The following is a 15,492-nucleotide window of genomic DNA, read 5'->3' on the forward strand; positions in this document are numbered from 1 at the left end:
GTTTCTTTTTAACCCGTTTAACGTCTCTGCGACGGAGAGAAAAAAAAAAGAAAAAAAAAGAGAGAAAAGAAGGGAGGTGCTGGACTTCCTGCATTGGGCCTCTGGACATCATTTTGACACCGTCGTGTGCGTGTGTGTTTGTTTACTTCTTGAAAGACACACACACACAAAAAAAAAAAAAAAAAGGTGCTGCCCATGAAGCGCTTGACTCATCGCGGTCGCTGCCGTCCTGCAGGCATTTTGACCTGCGATGCATGGAGGAACTGGCGTAGAGTGTCGCGTGCATCCATGGCGATGGCGCATTCCTCACACGCATTCATGATATTACATAACCGCCCACGCTCGCTACGGTGGGTGAGCACATCTTCACAGACCGCGGGGGAGACCGCCGCCTCTTGCATCCCGTCTTCTTCCGCCGCCGGGGATGACAACAGCGCCGTGCATGCGGACGCTTGTGGTGCTTGTGAGGCCTTTGCCCCAGGTGAGGCGAGAGAGCTTCATTTCCATGAGGACTTTCTTTTTGAGGAGGTGGACGTGCACTTCTTGCTGCTGGAGGAGGCGCACAAGAAACACGGTGTTCTGCTTAATGTGCCGCCGCAGATGAGTCCAAGCGGAACGCCACCCGAGGTACCGGAGGTGATGTTTCCGGCTGTGCAACTGGAGCGACTGCGTGGGATGCAGTTGGCATACGAGCCCACCCATCTCCCTCCACCGCTCCACACCACAGGCACCAGAAAACTCATTATTGACGACGCCTCCCCGATGGCGACACTTGTGACAAAGACTTCCATAGCGTCTACGCCTACGACCACGAAAAGCGCAACTTCGACGAAAGGCGGGGGCGGAACCGCCATTTTGGTGCGGCATTTACCGCCGGACCCAACGATGCGGTTTCACTGCACTGCCTGCGGGAAGGCGTTTCGTCTGGAGTTCTCTGCAGAGCAACATGTGAAGTTGAAACATCCATCGGATTCAAAGGCGGCGGTGGGGACGGGCCCTGGAGAGGGTGAAATTATCGAGGAAGCCGTGGCGACAGCTGTGACCCCCACATCCCCTGCACGAACGGCGAAGGAAACAACGTCAAAAGCGACTGGGGCGGAAAAGGGAGGACCGAGCGCCAGTGAAAATGGAGCCGCAGGAGGAGCAGGGGCGACGGAGTCTGCCAAAACGCAGCAACCAAGTAAGGACGGCGGATTGTCTGGTGCGGAGGTCAGCACTGCAAAGATGCCGTACGACAAGGCGACATTGGCTTTACCGAGTGAGGAGCTCGTGGATGAGCTCATTAAGGAAATTTGGGACGACATTGCTGCACGTCGTGACGACATCCCCAAACAAAATGATCCCAATGCATATGTTCCTTTTAACGCCGTTGTGGAAGGCACCGCAGACCGACGAAAGGAAATAGAGGCAAATGCGAAGCCCACGGCCCGCGCCACGCCGGAGGGTGCCGCCCCGGGGATAAAGAAACCAAGTATGCTCTCTAGTGGCTCTATGAGTGCTGCAAGGGCGCAGAAACCAGGTATGAGCGTGCCTATAAAAGAACTTGTGAAAAAGTACCCGAACCCCTTTGGCGACTCTCCCAATGCGGTACTGCAGGAACTTGAAAAGGAGCCCATCAATCCGTTCATTCCACAGGAGGAGCTTGAGGCACAGTTGCAGGTGGCACGGGAAACGCCACCTTTGGCGTCCACACCAAACGGCGTGGCGAATGGCATTCCTCTTGGCAGTAAAACAAAGACTTCTAGCGCCACGGCTTCTGCTGCTTTTGTTACCGGTACCGATTCCGGTAGGGTGCAGGATAAATTGAAGGATCGACTTCGGGCGTCACGGCCGAGTTTAACGCGGTCGGCATCCCTGCGTCGCTTTGTGTGTCCCCTTTGTGCGGAGAAGAAAAGAAAGAAGGCGGAGGCACAAGATTCCAATGCGATTCCTTCCTTTCGACTACTGGACGCACTCTTTGACCACGTGGAGTCGGCGCACGAGGGGGAGGAGCTGTCGGAGGAACAGCTTCACAGTTTATACAAAACGCAGCGGAGCTCGGCGTTACATGCTCCCCAGCCAAGTGGCAACAGTGGAACGGGAGAAACCAGCGATGGCGCTGTCGACCCGAATACCCATGCGTTCAAGGACGATGACACGATTGGCATGCGTGAGGAAACAATACAGGATGCAGTGAGGGCGGCGTCGTTGCCAGAGATGTTGCAGAAGGCTGCCCCACCCGCAGCAGTGGAGCAGAAGGCACTTAATGTCCACGTACGGGCTGGGAGTAACACTGTGCTGCTGGGACGTATCGCGGATGTTCAACATGGTTTCATTGGCACAATGGCGGTGACGCAGTATGTGTTGGAAATTGACGGAGAGAATGCCACATCCAACAAAGGGGACGAGGGTGCAAAATTGAGTCCAGAGAGCGAGAAGGAACTGATAGTCATCCGTTGCATGGGTGATAACTTCCCTGCCGCATTGCTAAAGGAGCAGGTGCGGCTGGGCAGCACGGTGCTTGTACAGGGCACACTTCGCATGAATCGACACATTGATAGCGCATCAAAGCGACTTCATGCGTATCCGTTTGTTCAGGTGGTGCCACCACTTGGTTGTGTGAAGGTTATCGGGTAAGAGAACGCCTTGTAGACATGGTTTCTAAGAGAGAGAATGGGTGAAGAGGGTGGGAAAGACAGAAGGATATAATGGAGAATTTTGTTGTCATGGTTGTTTTTTGGTCTTGATGAGGATGAGGATGAAAGAAAAAGTTTTGTGTGCATGTGTGTGCGTGTGTGTGTGCGATATTTATTGGAGGTGCGGTGGAGTTGAGTGAAAGGAAGACCGGAAGGAATATATGCGTAGTATACACGCGCAATGCATTTACAAAGGATGCAGGGATGGGACGGGTGATTACGCGAAGGCAACAAGAAGGAAAGCACGACGTCTGCTGGTGCTCTTGCCTCTACTGTCATTTCTTCTTCTTTCTTTTCCCATTTTTCTCTTATTTGTTCCCATGCAAACTGCCACGACGTGCATACATGTATGCACCGAGGAAAGAAGAAGGGATACATTCATAATAATAATAAGAAAAGGAAAAAAAAAAAAAAAGGGACCCACCAACAGCAAGAAGAAAAATAGTAATTGTGGGAGCAAAAAAAAAAATTATAATGTCGGGACTGTCTTTGGCGCAGGCGCGTCTGCGTGAGGAGCGTAAGGCGTGGCGGAAGGACCGTCCATTTGGCTTTTGGGCACGGCCACGCGAGAAACCCGCTTCCTCTGCGCCTCTCGCCTTCTCTTCTCAAGTTCCACAAGATGCAACAACACTCACATCGACCGCCGCTCCTACTGCGACGGCGAATGCATCTTCTTCTACAACAGCCGGCAGCACAGGCTCCGCTAGCAGGAGTCACACCGCCCCTACCGCATCGACAGGAGGCAGCAATAACGATGCGAAGGGTCTATTGGCATCATCGACGGCAGCAGGTAGTGGTGGTTTGGATTTGCTTGAGTGGGAGGCTGGTATTCCTGGTAAGCCCGGCACGCCCTTTGAGGGTGGTGAATTTCGTCTCCTGCTGCACTTTACAGAGGACTACCCTACCAGGCCACCCAAATGCGTCTTTACCCCGGTATTGTTTCACCCAAACGTATATCCCAGTGGTACTGTCTGTCTATCAATTCTGAACGAGGAGAAGGATTGGCGACCAAGCATTACCATTAAGCAGATCCTTCTTGCTATTCAGGAGCTACTTGACAATCCAAATATCAAGGACCCTGCGCAGGAGGAGCCGTATAAGGTGTACATGCGGGATCGAAAGGAGTATGAGGATCGAGTACGCCAAGAGGTGGCAAAACACCACAAGAAGCGTATGGTTTGAGGGAAGAATGAAGATGGCAGAAAGATGAAGAAGAGAAGAAGGATGGTATACGGGCCAGTGTGTGTGTGTGTGTGGAATACATGTGTGTGGTATGAGAAAGGAAGCGGGGAAAGGCTTTCACAAGAGAGAGGATGAATGGGTAGAGGAGGAGTAGAGGGAGGAGGGCTAAGTTATCACTGGCCCTTTTGCTCCCTACTCCTTTAACCGGGGCGTCGTTGGACGCATTCATGTACACTCACGCAGGGGAACACGAGCGGTGAGGTGAGGTGAGGTGAGGGGTGGTGGGTGGGTGGGAAGGAGGGAGGGATGAGTAGAGAGAATGCGTGCAGATTCAAAAATACACAATTGATTTGTCATTTGTTATTTCTTGCTTTCTTCAATATGCTTCTTGATAACATTTATTATTTTACGCGATTAAAAAGGGAGTAGAAGAAAAGGAAGAAAGAAAAAGATAGAGAGAAAGAAGAGGCGAAAAATGAAAAACAAACAAACAAACAAACAAACAAAAAAAAAGGCATGGCTTAAACTGGAAGTTGACATGTCTTTACAACATTGAAAATTTTTTTTTTCTTTTATGATACATAATAACCTACGAGTGAAGAACAAAAAAAAAAAAAGGAGGGAAGAATAAACGTGGAATTGTTTCTGGTCATTTTTTACTGTGAAGTGCCTTTTTTTTCCCCCCCCCCCCCCCTTTTTTTTTTTTCCCCATGTTGTTGGCGATGTGTCGTTACGATTGCGTGGGGGGATGCAGAGAGAGAGTGTGTGGTGGTGGTGGTGGTGGTAGGGGAAAGGGGGGAGAGAAGAAGTACAGGACGGAAATGGGGCGTGCATCAAAGGACAAGCGGGATATATACTACCGCAAGGCAAAGGAAGAGGGATACCGTGCGAGGAGTGCATATAAACTGCTACAATTGCACGAAGAGTTTAATATTTTAAACCGAGATGAAATTCAGACAGGCGTTGTGGTTTTGTGTGCGGCGCCGGGAAGTTGGTCGCAGTTGCTGGCGAGGCATTTACGCGAGGAAGTGGGTGGCAGAACTGAGAAGCAGTCATTGGGCGCCCCACGTATTGTGGCCGTGGATCTGCAGGAGATGATGCCGATTGAAGGTGTCCAGTTGCTGCAGGGAGACATCACGAGCGAGGCTACCGCACGGGAGATTATTCGTTTACTTAACATCAAAGAAGACACGGCGTCAGTGAACGATGCGTATGTGGACTCTGAAGAAGATAAATCTGCAATACAAACAGACAAGGGAGGCCGATCCACAGCGAGACGCCCATCATTAGCACCAGGTGGGAGAAACAGTTATTCCGATCATACAAACAGTTGTGAGAAGAAGGCAGATCTTGTTGTGTGCGATGGTGCCCCCGACGTAACAGGGATGCATGAGTTGGATGAGTACTTGCAACATCATTTGCTGCTGGCGGCGTTGAACATAACGACGTTTGTTCTGCGTTGTGGGGGGACATTTGTAACAAAAATTTTTCGTGGCCCCAATACGCCTTTTCTTGTGGCAAAATCCGAGGTTTTTTTTCGGCATGTCATAATTGCCAAGCCTAGATCCTCTCGGAATGCCTCCATGGAGGCATTTATGGTGTGCCAGGATTATCAACCGCCCGCTGGGTATCGGCCTTCCTTTGATCGACCACTTACGACGACCACACGGTGTTTCACACCCGTCGCCCCACTACCCCCTGCTTTCATGCACCTACAAAGTGAGGGCCGGCAGATAACTCAGAAGGAGAAGAAGGGTGTGGAGGACCAGGCATGTATGATGGAAAGCGTCATTGTACCATTTTTGGCCTGTGGGGATCTTTCTGGCTATGATGCGGATATGTGCTACGACCGTGACTCTGACGTCCCTGTGCTGCCGCCTGTTCACCCGCCGCGGCAGGCTCCGTACATGACGACTGCCTGCAAAAACGACGAGGACAGCGTGGTGGCCACTAACGGGGCTGAGGATATAATGAAGCGTCGACGTGTGGAGTGAATGAGAGGAGAGGGAGTGCCAAGTTGTATTGGTTTCGGATCGTATGGCAGTCAACGGCCAATAATAAAAAAATCAAACAGCAAAACAACAACAACAACAACAAAAGAATAACAAAAAAGAAATTGAGGCCAATCATAACCTGTATTCTGTGTGCCTGCCTGATTGGTGGTGGCTGGGCCGACTCCGTTTGTGAGCCTTTTTTTTTCTTTTCTTTTACACAATCACCACATTTTCATCGTCATAATCATTGCCATCTTAATAATATACGTAAAAGGGAGGGATATACGCCAAAGGGGGAATTGGATTTGCCACGAATAACGAGAGACGCAGAAAAGGCTATTCAGGAAGCAAAACAATCATAGTAATAGTAATAAACAACAGAGAGAGAGAGAGAGAGAGAGAGCACGCAATGGCTACTGCCGCCGTCGCATTGGCGCCGACAGCAGATGCAGCTGGCAGTGTCTTGGAGCCGCTTTTAGACAAGGCTGAGGATCTCCTTGCGGACGGCCGGCGTGCCGAGGCACGTCATGTACTGGAGGGCATTGTTGCTACCGACGTGGCTGCCGATGATGCGGAGGGTCTACGCGTGAAGGAGCGTTCCGTCTACCGATTGGCCGATATTCTTAGCCTTGAAAGGCAAGTGGACGCCCTTGTACATCTCTTGTCTGTCATCCGCAGCTTCTTTTCGCTCCTACCCAAAGCGAAGACAACACGGATGGTGCGGAAATTGTTTGACCTTATCCGCACTAGTGGCGCCTCATTGGATCGGCAGATGGAGGTGTGTAGTGACATGATTGCATGGGCACGGCAGGAGAAGCGGACATTCTTGCGGCAGCGACTTCAGCACCGCCTTGCGGAGGTGCAGTTTGCTCGGAATGAACGACAGGAGTCTCTCATAACATTACAGGCCTTACTGCGGGAGGTTCGGCGATTGGATGATCGGGCGCTGCTGCTTGACATCCACCTGCTGGAGAGTCGTATTTATTATTCCATTCAGAATATCAGCAAGGCGCGTGCTGCTCTTGTGGCGGCGCGGACGAATGCCAACAGCATCTACTGCCCCCCATTGGCCCAGGCAGAAATTGATCTGCAGAGTGGCGTGCTGCATGCTGAGGAGCATGATGCAAAGACGGCATTTTCGTACCTTTACGAGGCGTTTGAGGGGTTTCATCAGCTGGGCGATCAGGCCCGTCAGGCCCGCAAGGCATTACACTACATGATTCTTGCGAAAATCGCCACAGACAGTCCGGATGAGCTCGCTGCACTACTCTCTTCAAAAAATGTGCTGGAGTACAGGGGGCAGGACATGGATGCGCTGCGTGGTGTGGCGGAGGCTTACAACAACCAGGACACACATTTCTTCAATCGTATCATGCAAGAAAATAAAGATTCCCCTTTCCTTGCCGACGAGGTTTTACAAAGACGACTTACAGAAATGTACACCAGTCTTTTGGAGCGACATTTATTGAAATTGTTAGAGCCGTACAGTCGTGTACAGATCTCATACCTTGCCTATTTGCTGAAGCTTGATGTGGAGACGGTAGAGTCACAGGTGTCTCAGCTTATCCTTGACAAGAAGCTTGCAGGTATTGTGGATCAGCAGCATCAATGCGTTGTTGTCTTTGATGAGCAGGATGCAAAGGTAGCAAGTAAGAATCAAAAACAGCAACGACAACAAGGAATGGTTTCAGGGGGAGGTGGGGAACGGGGTTCTTCCTCTGCTGCAGGCCCCACATATAAGAATGCGAAGTCAACAACCGAGGACGGGGGTGAAAAGCCCACCACAACGTTGTATCAAGATGCATTGGAGGCCTTGGATAAATATGATCGCCTCGTCTCGGCACTCTTTGATAAGGCTAGTGGTAAGTTTGATGCATTGGTAGAGGAAAATCTAAAAAGAAGACAGGAGATGAAAACAGACAAGAAGAAGGATAGTAAGAAAGGCGAAGAAAAGGAGGATGTTGAGAAGAAAAAGAAGAATGCCAATTAGGAGGATATATAAATATATATGTGTGTGTGTGTCTCTAATGTATTGCGGCTTCTGTGGATATTCATAAATGTCATGAGAAAGCCACTTGAGACAAGGATGGGGAAAAGAAAACGATGACGATGACGATGACGGTGGATGGATGGAGGGGGGAAACAACATACCCGTCTACATGTAAACAGCGAGGTCACGAGAATGAAGAGGAGATGGAAAGATAGAAAGAGAGAGAGAGAGGGAGAAGGAAAGAAAAAGATAAAGAGAAAGTCGTGGACATTTTGCTTTTATTTTTATTTTTATTTGTATTTGGAAATATCAAAAAGTAAAAGTAGGAATCCTCTGAAATTAAAATGACGGTTGTGTTTCTGCCTGTGTGTTTTATTTGTTTATTTACGCTTGCTTGTTGTTTCACTTTTTTGTTTTACCCCTATTGTATATAAATATATGTTTTTACTTTTTTCTTTTCTTTCTTTTTTTTTTTTTACGTTCACTTTGCCACCGCGGCAGTACAAAGAGAGAGAAAGAAAGAGGGAGAAAATTGTGACGGCGCCAAATAAATACACTGAAATACGGAAGGGAGGAAAAGGGGAGGGGGAATGTCATCTTCTCCGCCGGCGACATTAACTGCGGAGGAGGTGGAGGCGGTGACTATGAGCGGGGAGGCGTTGCTGCAACTCGCGTCCCGCTTAAACGGAGCCGCCTTTGTGCCGTCCTCCAATTCCCAAGCAGGCGGGAGGATGTGGGGTGACCATGGCAGTGGTGACGGGGGCGGTGACGCGCCCTTTGTGACGGTGGAGGACGGCGCTGGGTTCATGGAGCTGCTGCGGGATGTGATTGAGCGCTGCCCCGCGAATCTACAGGCACGTGGTGAATCGCACTACGAGCAGCGGGAATACGGGGCGCATAACGAGGGACGATCTCCGCATGCAGCCACGATGCTGCAGAAGAGACTGTTGGCACTGCATCATGTCGTGTTTGGGCTTCAGCCGGAACTGCTGGCAACGGTGCTGTCGCTTCTTCACGCCCCGCATATGATGACGGATGGGGATGCGGTGTGTCACCTTTTCCAAAGCGCCCTCCTGTTGCTGCAAACAGTGGTGTTCTCGTGCTGTATTCCATCCGAGCACCTTGGGCAGGGCTGGCGGGGCTCGTATGTGTCCGTAGAGGCCATGGAGCTCTCCGCAACCTGCACGGACCTATTGGACCGCCTTGGTGCCGTGGGGATTGTGTCAGATTTTCTGTACGATGATTTCCCCCTAACTGTTCGCCTGGCAGCTGCTCAGCTGCTCTTCATTATGCTCCTGCGTGATGGTAGCACTGTGGCGCAGGCGAAAAGCTCCTACGTGCGTGATGCCCTCAGTAGCCCAGAGCGTCTTTCTATCCTCATGACAGTGCTGACATCGACGGACGCGTACATAAATAGCGTAGCAGCGCATGCCACTGTAAGAAACTTAACAACGGACGAATTGGCGATGCCGGAGAACGGGGCATCACACAGCACCACCTTAACGGAAACAGGAGGGCTTTCTGCAACGTCCGCGACGTTGCCGGATTTGTGTTTGTCGCTGCGGCTGCATATTGCGGCCTGTGTGCGGGAGCTTGCCAACTCCCACTATTCACGTCTCACAGGGCCTGAGGTTCTTGATGTCTTGCTGCGACTGAGCGATACGGACCCAAGTGGAGATTTACGTGCCTTATGTATAGAGTCCATGCATGTTATTCTTCGCCATTGTGCATCTTCCGAGTGGGCGACTGTGTCGTTTAAAAAGGAATTGGCGGCATTGTGCGCGACTCAACTTGGGCGTGAAGGTCATCATGATGCTCTACACGCCACACTATGTCTTCTTGAAACACTTATTCTGAGGGATGCGCTTGACAACTCTGCCGGTGACATTTCCAAGGCGGATGACGGGGAAGTGACACATCGGGACTTGTGTTTATGTGAGTCGCTGCTGATGTTATTTGCGGACCGCGCGTTGGCAGCACTTATAGGGGACGCGGTCTCTCCGTTAGGCGAACGTACGAAAAAGCATTCATCAGGAAGGGGTGTGAACGAGAGTCAACCCCGTCACAGGGATCCAACTTATCATTCGACGCAGGACCGGCCGCAGTTTCTTCAGGGCAGGAAGATGGCTACTCGTGACATTTTTTGCAATGTGACGACCGTTTCCTGTCTTTCCGCGCGCTGTTTACGTTTACTTGTGCAACACGCTCCATATTACCGAAATGGGGCTTTTTATCTCGTGCAGCATCGTCCTTCTCTGTCGCGGCTGCTGGAGACGAGTGTACGGTTGGCAGCGTTCCATGAAATTCGCTGCCGAGAGAACGCCTTGGGCAGCGGCTATGATCGAGGCATTTCAAATTCTATCGATTTTGAGGGAGGCGGGGACGGAGTGAATGTGGACGAGGCGTCGTTGGTGCTGGCGGTGGAATTGGCGATCCTGGTAGGACTTTGCCTTGCGCAAGACCCGAGGGCACGTCAGTTGGTCGCTGCAGAGTTCTGCAATTTTCATGTGGAGGCGCAGCAGATGCGTTCCGCGCTTATATCGAATCTGAATCTTGTTTCCTTGTCGTACTTTGGCGATGCGGCGAGTGGGGATATATTTGAGATTATGGATGTCACCGGCGTGAGGTTGAACACGCTGGATGCGGTCATGTGGGACACACCGGACCGTCCTTCGCGAGCCGCCGTGCATCACCTCTTTACCACACAGGAATCACGATGGAACAAAGGTGAGCTGCGGATATTATCTTTGTCGTCACGCATAAATGGCAATAAGGATTTGGCGGATTTCAGTGATGGTGATGATGGGAAACAGGGAAGGGAAAATGATGTTAACGCCACCATGAATAACAATGGTAATAATGGGGATAACAGGGAAGGGAAGACGAGAGGAGGGGATATGTATGCATTACTTCAGACCTCCGACCATCAGCGACTTCAGCGTCTTACTTTCATTGTGCTGAGCTATGCCATTCACTACACCTTCAAGGCTGCCACAGGGGACGCGGCTGCAGCCACGAGGTTTGCCGCTGCGTTTCGTGGAACGGCAGATGACAGTCTACGCGAGTTACTTGCAACACTCCCATCCCCATCCTTTAAAACCACCTCAGCCGTGGAGGAGCAACGTCGTACTTCACGTGTGGCGTCTACCGCGGTTGCCACAGTACCTGCGGCTGCGATCCACGACTCCCGTGCCCAAAAGAATCTACGATACTACGACGCGTACATGTTGGATGCGGGCAAACAAGTTCCGGAGGCAAAGGGGCAGAAGTCTTCAGCGAAGAATTCATTTCTTGTGTCTGCGCGACGGGGCCAACTCCAGAGGCCACGTGATCGTCTCACTTCTTCTGCACCGATGAAAGGTGCCTCCTCCTCTTCCTCCACCTCCACAACCACGGACGGTGAGGAGGAAAGTGCCAAAAATGCGCCGGATGGCCCGGCCCCCGTGACTGCAGAGACGGCGCATCTCATCCTTCAGTTTCATCGCGGTCTGCGACTCTTCCGCGATCTTGCGCAGTTTTACAACAAGCACCCCACGTCCATGCTAAGCCGCACCACCGTGTACCAGGCGACGGAGGAGAAGGGAATGGTCCGGCGCCAGGGCAAATGTGAGGCGCAGCGCACGATAGCAAAGATCCTGCAGGAGGCGGAGGACGCCTCTTTGCTTTCACAACAGCCAACAACAACAACACCAACAACAACAACAGCGCAGCCACCGCAAAGTCAGCGGGGGCGTGTCACAAGTCTCGGTCTCATCGGTGTGAATACACGCTCTTGGTCGATTAACGAACTGCAGCAGGGAGATTTGTTTTACTTTTGCATCCCGCACGCACAACTCACAACGGAGGCACTGCAGTACACTCGACGTCGTGCTCTGAAGCACGGTCGCCACCTAAAAAAAGTGTTTGCCATCACACCGCAGTCCGCTAAGTCGCGGCGCTGGCTTTTGCACGACGCCATTGCAAACATCATGCCGGGCGTTGTACATGCACTCTCGCAGTTCATCCAATGGTTTGACGTTTACGGCGAAGAAAATGTGAAGCTGCCAATTCTCATTTATTTTGAAGACGATGTTGGCCGTGATGATGACGATAACAAAAATAAGAGCGGTTCTCAGCGATATTCACAGGATGGAAACGGGCGAGAAGATTCACATCCCGCGGGAAAGAAGCGGCGCAGTGGTGGTGGTGGCAGAAGCGCCGTCTTGCCTTCCGCGCCGTCTTCAATGTTCCGACCGACACCGTCCCATCCGCAGGGGCAAGGGGATGCCTCGATGGCTTCGTCGCTACCGCGGGCAGAGGAAGTGGCACTTCATGCAGGCAATCTTATTTCACTGCTGCAGCAAGTTGCCTTCTACCTACAGCGCCGAGATCAGCTGCCGCACCCCGAAGACGGTTTGCGGTCGCGAGAATTTTCAACCTTTGTTGCCTCTCCAATGCCCCGGAAAGGGGAGGACACGGGGCATCCATCGTACGCGTCCCCGTCCATTACTGCGTTGCAGCACGACAAGGGAGGAGCCGGGACACCAATAAGAGCAGTGACCAACTCCGCGTCTCCCTTATCGACGGCACGAAATTCGGTGTTCCTGCGTGATATTGAGCGGGAAATTGAACGGCTACAAAAATTAGATGTTTATGGAGATGAAAACGGCACCGAAGCTGCGGGAGGTTTTCTTTTACCAGAAATGGCTGTGAGTCCATACGGCGACACGTTGACGCCACATGCCTTTGGAAAGATTGACGGTTTTGGTCGATATGAGAACGATGACGACATAATTGAGGAGGATGAGGAGGAGTTTGATGAACTAAAAGGAGGTGTAGAACGTTAAACGTAGGGCCGTTTGAAAAATTCACTCTGACAGTGAAGGAGAAGGATGTCCAGCATCAGTTCTATTGTTAGTTATACGCCTCTGTGTGTTGCCATACGTCTCACATGCAAGTACATGTGCGTGTGTATATATATATATATATTATTAGAGGCGGTCTATCGCACTACACTGTGTGGATTATTTATTATTATTTCTATGAATGGCATTTAAAGAAGAAAAAAAAAAAAAAAAAAGAAAAAAAAAAGAAAAAAAAAGAGAGTATCAATGGACTGAATTGAAAGTGTGTTTATGTGTGTGTGTGTGTGTCTTTGTGTATTGCCTTGCTGGTTTTCTCCTCTATCAAAACATATCGGCAATAAAATAATGTGCAGGGATATTTGGACGGGTATCAAAGAAACAGACAAACCGCGTGCGTTTACAAACACACGGGCGCCTTCATATTGGGCGTTAATGATGTATTCTTTTTTTCTTTTTCTTTCATTTCTTTCTTTTTCTTTCTTTGGGTACGTGCGTGTGTTTTAATTAAAAGGATTTGATTCCGGTGCCCGTAACCCCCCCTCTTTCCCCCTCTCCAGCGTGTACAAAACACATATTTACACATTGTTTTATTTAACCGTGAAGATTAGGTGAAGAACGAATGACGGATCAGGATTCCAGTGGTAGAATTATTATTGTTACCAGGCCGGTACCCGCTTCACCGCGACCTCCAGAGAATAACGGTGATGTGTCTCATGTTACAACGGATTGCAAGAGTCAAAAAAATACCGGTGAGAATACAGTTGAGGCGAAGAGAACGCTTACAGAAAATGAAATACGGCATCATGAAACTGGTGTAATTTCACATCCTTTTTGGTTTGTAAACAATAATATGCCCCCTTCTTATTGGGACTATGAAAGGATGACGATTGAGTACAGCAGTGGGGAACCGTATGAATTAATTCAAAAAATTGGACGTGGTAAATACTCGGAGGTTTTTCGGTGTCGTAACCGAATTAATGGGGAGTTATGCGTTTTAAAAATCCTCAAACCTGTTCGGTTGAAGAAAATACACCGTGAGATTAGTATATTGCAAAACTTATGCGGTGGTCCAAATGTCCTTCGCCTGCTAGATGTTGTCTCCATTTCACCAGAGGGAACACCGGTGCTTGTGACGGAGAATTTGGAACCCGCAGAGAGTTTCCGTAGCCTTATGAATTCCGGTAGTTTAAGTAATTTTGATATGCGTTATTACATGTACGAAGTGCTTCGTTGCCTGCACTTTGCACATAGTCATGGTATTTTTCATCGTGACATTAAACCACATAACATTATTATTGACCATCAACGCCGTAAGTTACGTATTGCAGATTGGGGTTTAGGTGAGTATTATATTCATGGACAAGCTTATAATGTTTGTGTTGGTACACGAAATTTTAAAGCACCAGAATTACTTCTTGGTTTACGATTATATGATTATTCATTAGACATTTGGAGTGTAGGATGTATTTTGGCTGAAATGTTATTTCGTATTTTTCCTTTTTTTCGTGGTCAAAATAATGAAGATCAACTTTACCGTATATTAGAAGTTATTGGTACAGAAGATCTTACGCGGTATGCTCGCAAGTATGATATTTCTTTACCTCGATTTTTGTTTGGAAGTGGTGGACTTTTTAAACGGATGAAAAAACCATGGTACATTTTTGTAAATGACCAGTGTGAATCATGGTGTGATGTACATGCGGTAGATTTATTGGATAAGATGCTTCGACTGGACCATCAAGAGCGTATTTTAGCTTGGGATGCGATGCAACACCCGTTCTTTGACCCTATACGCAGCGCCCTACGCGAAGATCCACAGGAACAATACCCGCAATGACCGTACTGAGCAATTGGCGAATGGACGAAGTTCGCCTGTGTGTGTGTGTGTGTGTGTGCCTGTGCAGGGGCTACAGATGTCATTTCCCCCTCCCCTCCCCTCCCCTCCCCCCCCCCCCTTTTTTTTTTTTTTTTGCCCCGCCCTGCAGCAATGCAAGTGAGTGCACCAGAGAAAAACAAACAAACAAACAAACACACACACAAAAAAAAAAAAGGGAAAATAAAATAAAAGAAAAAACGAGGAAGAAGAGGATTTAAAAACAACAAATAAAAGAAATAACTGCAGAAAGAGAGAGAGAAAAAGAGAAAGGAGGGAATGTATACACATCATATATATATATATTGAAAGGAGATGTAGACATCACTGCGATATGCGTCGTTTATTTATTTCTATCCGTCATTTTTTTTTTCTTTTCTTTTCTTTTCTTTTTTCTGTCTCTCTTGTATATTACATGAATAATATACACATGAATGCACATGGCTGAAGAAACAAACAAACAAACAAACAAACAAAAAGAAGGTTTTTTTTCCCCCTGTGGGTGCCTCCCTCCCTCCCTCCCTCCCTCTCTCTCTCTCGCACGTTGTGGTTTATGTTTGCATGTGTGTCCGTGTTAATTGTTGGGGTACAACAGTCCTTGTGGATATCATTCCCTCCCCTCTTTGTAATGTATTCCGGTGAGCACATATACACGCACACAAAAAAAAAGAAAAAAAGGAGCGTATCATTTGCTTTTGGCCGGTACGAAAGTACATGTAAAGACATGTGGGTGCGTTGAGTTGCAGTTTGCGGAATCTTGCGCTTTCCCATGTGAGGCCTTTGCGAAGGTGGTAGGACGGAGGAAGGAAGGAGGGAGATCAGCAACGACAAGAAACAAAGAACGAAAGAGTTAAAAAGAGAGAGGAAAAAAAGAAGGAAAAAAAAAAGAACGGAGGGGAGTTTGAAGGCCGGTGAATTGAATGAGCGCGTGAAT

At 49.3% G+C, this 15,492-nt stretch overlaps 6 protein-coding genes across 6 annotated transcripts, besides 26 other annotated features; all 6 read left to right on the forward strand.

Annotated features, from left to right (window-relative positions):
• Positions 1 to 15,492: part of a sequence feature (heterozygous, non-Esmeraldo-like haplotype) that runs on past both edges of the window.
• Positions 40 to 71: a sequence feature (A-rich).
• Tc00.1047053508741.270 (RNA-editing complex protein MP81, putative) lies at positions 196 to 2,616 on the forward strand (the record flags this gene model as incomplete). The annotated part of the gene is made up of 1 exon (XM_815965.1): positions 196 to 2,616. One exon carries the CDS (start codon positions 196 to 198, stop codon positions 2,614 to 2,616), a length of 2,421 nt encoding a protein of 806 aa, XP_821058.1.
• Positions 2,754 to 2,781: a microsatellite.
• Positions 3,150 to 3,857, forward strand: Tc00.1047053508741.280 (ubiquitin-conjugating enzyme E2, putative; the record flags this gene model as incomplete). Its single annotated transcript, XM_815966.1, has 1 exon — positions 3,150 to 3,857. One exon carries the CDS (start codon positions 3,150 to 3,152, stop codon positions 3,855 to 3,857), a length of 708 nt encoding a protein of 235 aa, XP_821059.1.
• Positions 4,113 to 4,134: a microsatellite.
• Positions 4,285 to 4,322: a sequence feature (GA-rich).
• Positions 4,338 to 4,368: a microsatellite.
• Positions 4,623 to 4,642: a microsatellite.
• On the forward strand, positions 4,679 to 5,851 carry Tc00.1047053508741.290 (ribosomal RNA methyltransferase, putative; the record flags this gene model as incomplete). Its single annotated transcript, XM_815967.1, has 1 exon — positions 4,679 to 5,851. The coding sequence occupies one exon, from the start codon at positions 4,679 to 4,681 to the stop codon at positions 5,849 to 5,851; it is 1,173 nt and encodes a 390-aa protein (XP_821060.1).
• Positions 5,927 to 5,965: a microsatellite.
• Positions 6,231 to 6,254: a microsatellite.
• On the forward strand, positions 6,261 to 7,841 carry Tc00.1047053508741.300 (proteasome regulatory non-ATPase subunit 6, putative; the record flags this gene model as incomplete). Its single annotated transcript, XM_815968.1, has 1 exon — positions 6,261 to 7,841. One exon carries the CDS (start codon positions 6,261 to 6,263, stop codon positions 7,839 to 7,841), a length of 1,581 nt encoding a protein of 526 aa, XP_821061.1.
• Positions 7,745 to 7,831: a sequence feature (GA-rich).
• Positions 8,048 to 8,102: a sequence feature (GA-rich).
• Positions 8,112 to 8,143: a microsatellite.
• Positions 8,283 to 8,318: a microsatellite.
• Positions 8,432 to 12,667, forward strand: Tc00.1047053508741.310 (uncharacterized protein; the record flags this gene model as incomplete). The annotated part of the gene is made up of 1 exon (XM_815969.1): positions 8,432 to 12,667. The coding sequence occupies one exon, from the start codon at positions 8,432 to 8,434 to the stop codon at positions 12,665 to 12,667; it is 4,236 nt and encodes a 1,411-aa protein (XP_821062.1).
• Positions 11,509 to 11,545: a microsatellite.
• Positions 12,793 to 12,814: a sequence feature (AT_rich).
• Positions 12,876 to 12,921: a microsatellite.
• Positions 12,948 to 12,981: a microsatellite.
• Positions 13,126 to 13,168: a sequence feature (CT-rich).
• Positions 13,305 to 14,522, forward strand: Tc00.1047053508741.320 (casein kinase II, alpha chain, putative; the record flags this gene model as incomplete). Its single annotated transcript, XM_815970.1, has 1 exon — positions 13,305 to 14,522. The coding sequence occupies one exon, from the start codon at positions 13,305 to 13,307 to the stop codon at positions 14,520 to 14,522; it is 1,218 nt and encodes a 405-aa protein (XP_821063.1).
• Positions 14,559 to 14,580: a microsatellite.
• Positions 14,609 to 14,640: a microsatellite.
• Positions 14,696 to 14,734: a microsatellite.
• Positions 14,738 to 14,833: a sequence feature (A-rich).
• Positions 14,923 to 14,951: a microsatellite.
• Positions 15,009 to 15,035: a microsatellite.
• Positions 15,064 to 15,095: a microsatellite.
• Positions 15,349 to 15,458: a sequence feature (GA-rich).

This window comes from Trypanosoma cruzi, genomic scaffold (genome assembly GCF_000209065.1).
Source record: "Trypanosoma cruzi strain CL Brener 1047053517035 genomic scaffold, whole genome shotgun sequence".
In the NCBI taxonomy this organism is placed as follows: domain Eukaryota; phylum Euglenozoa; class Kinetoplastea; order Trypanosomatida; family Trypanosomatidae; genus Trypanosoma; species Trypanosoma cruzi.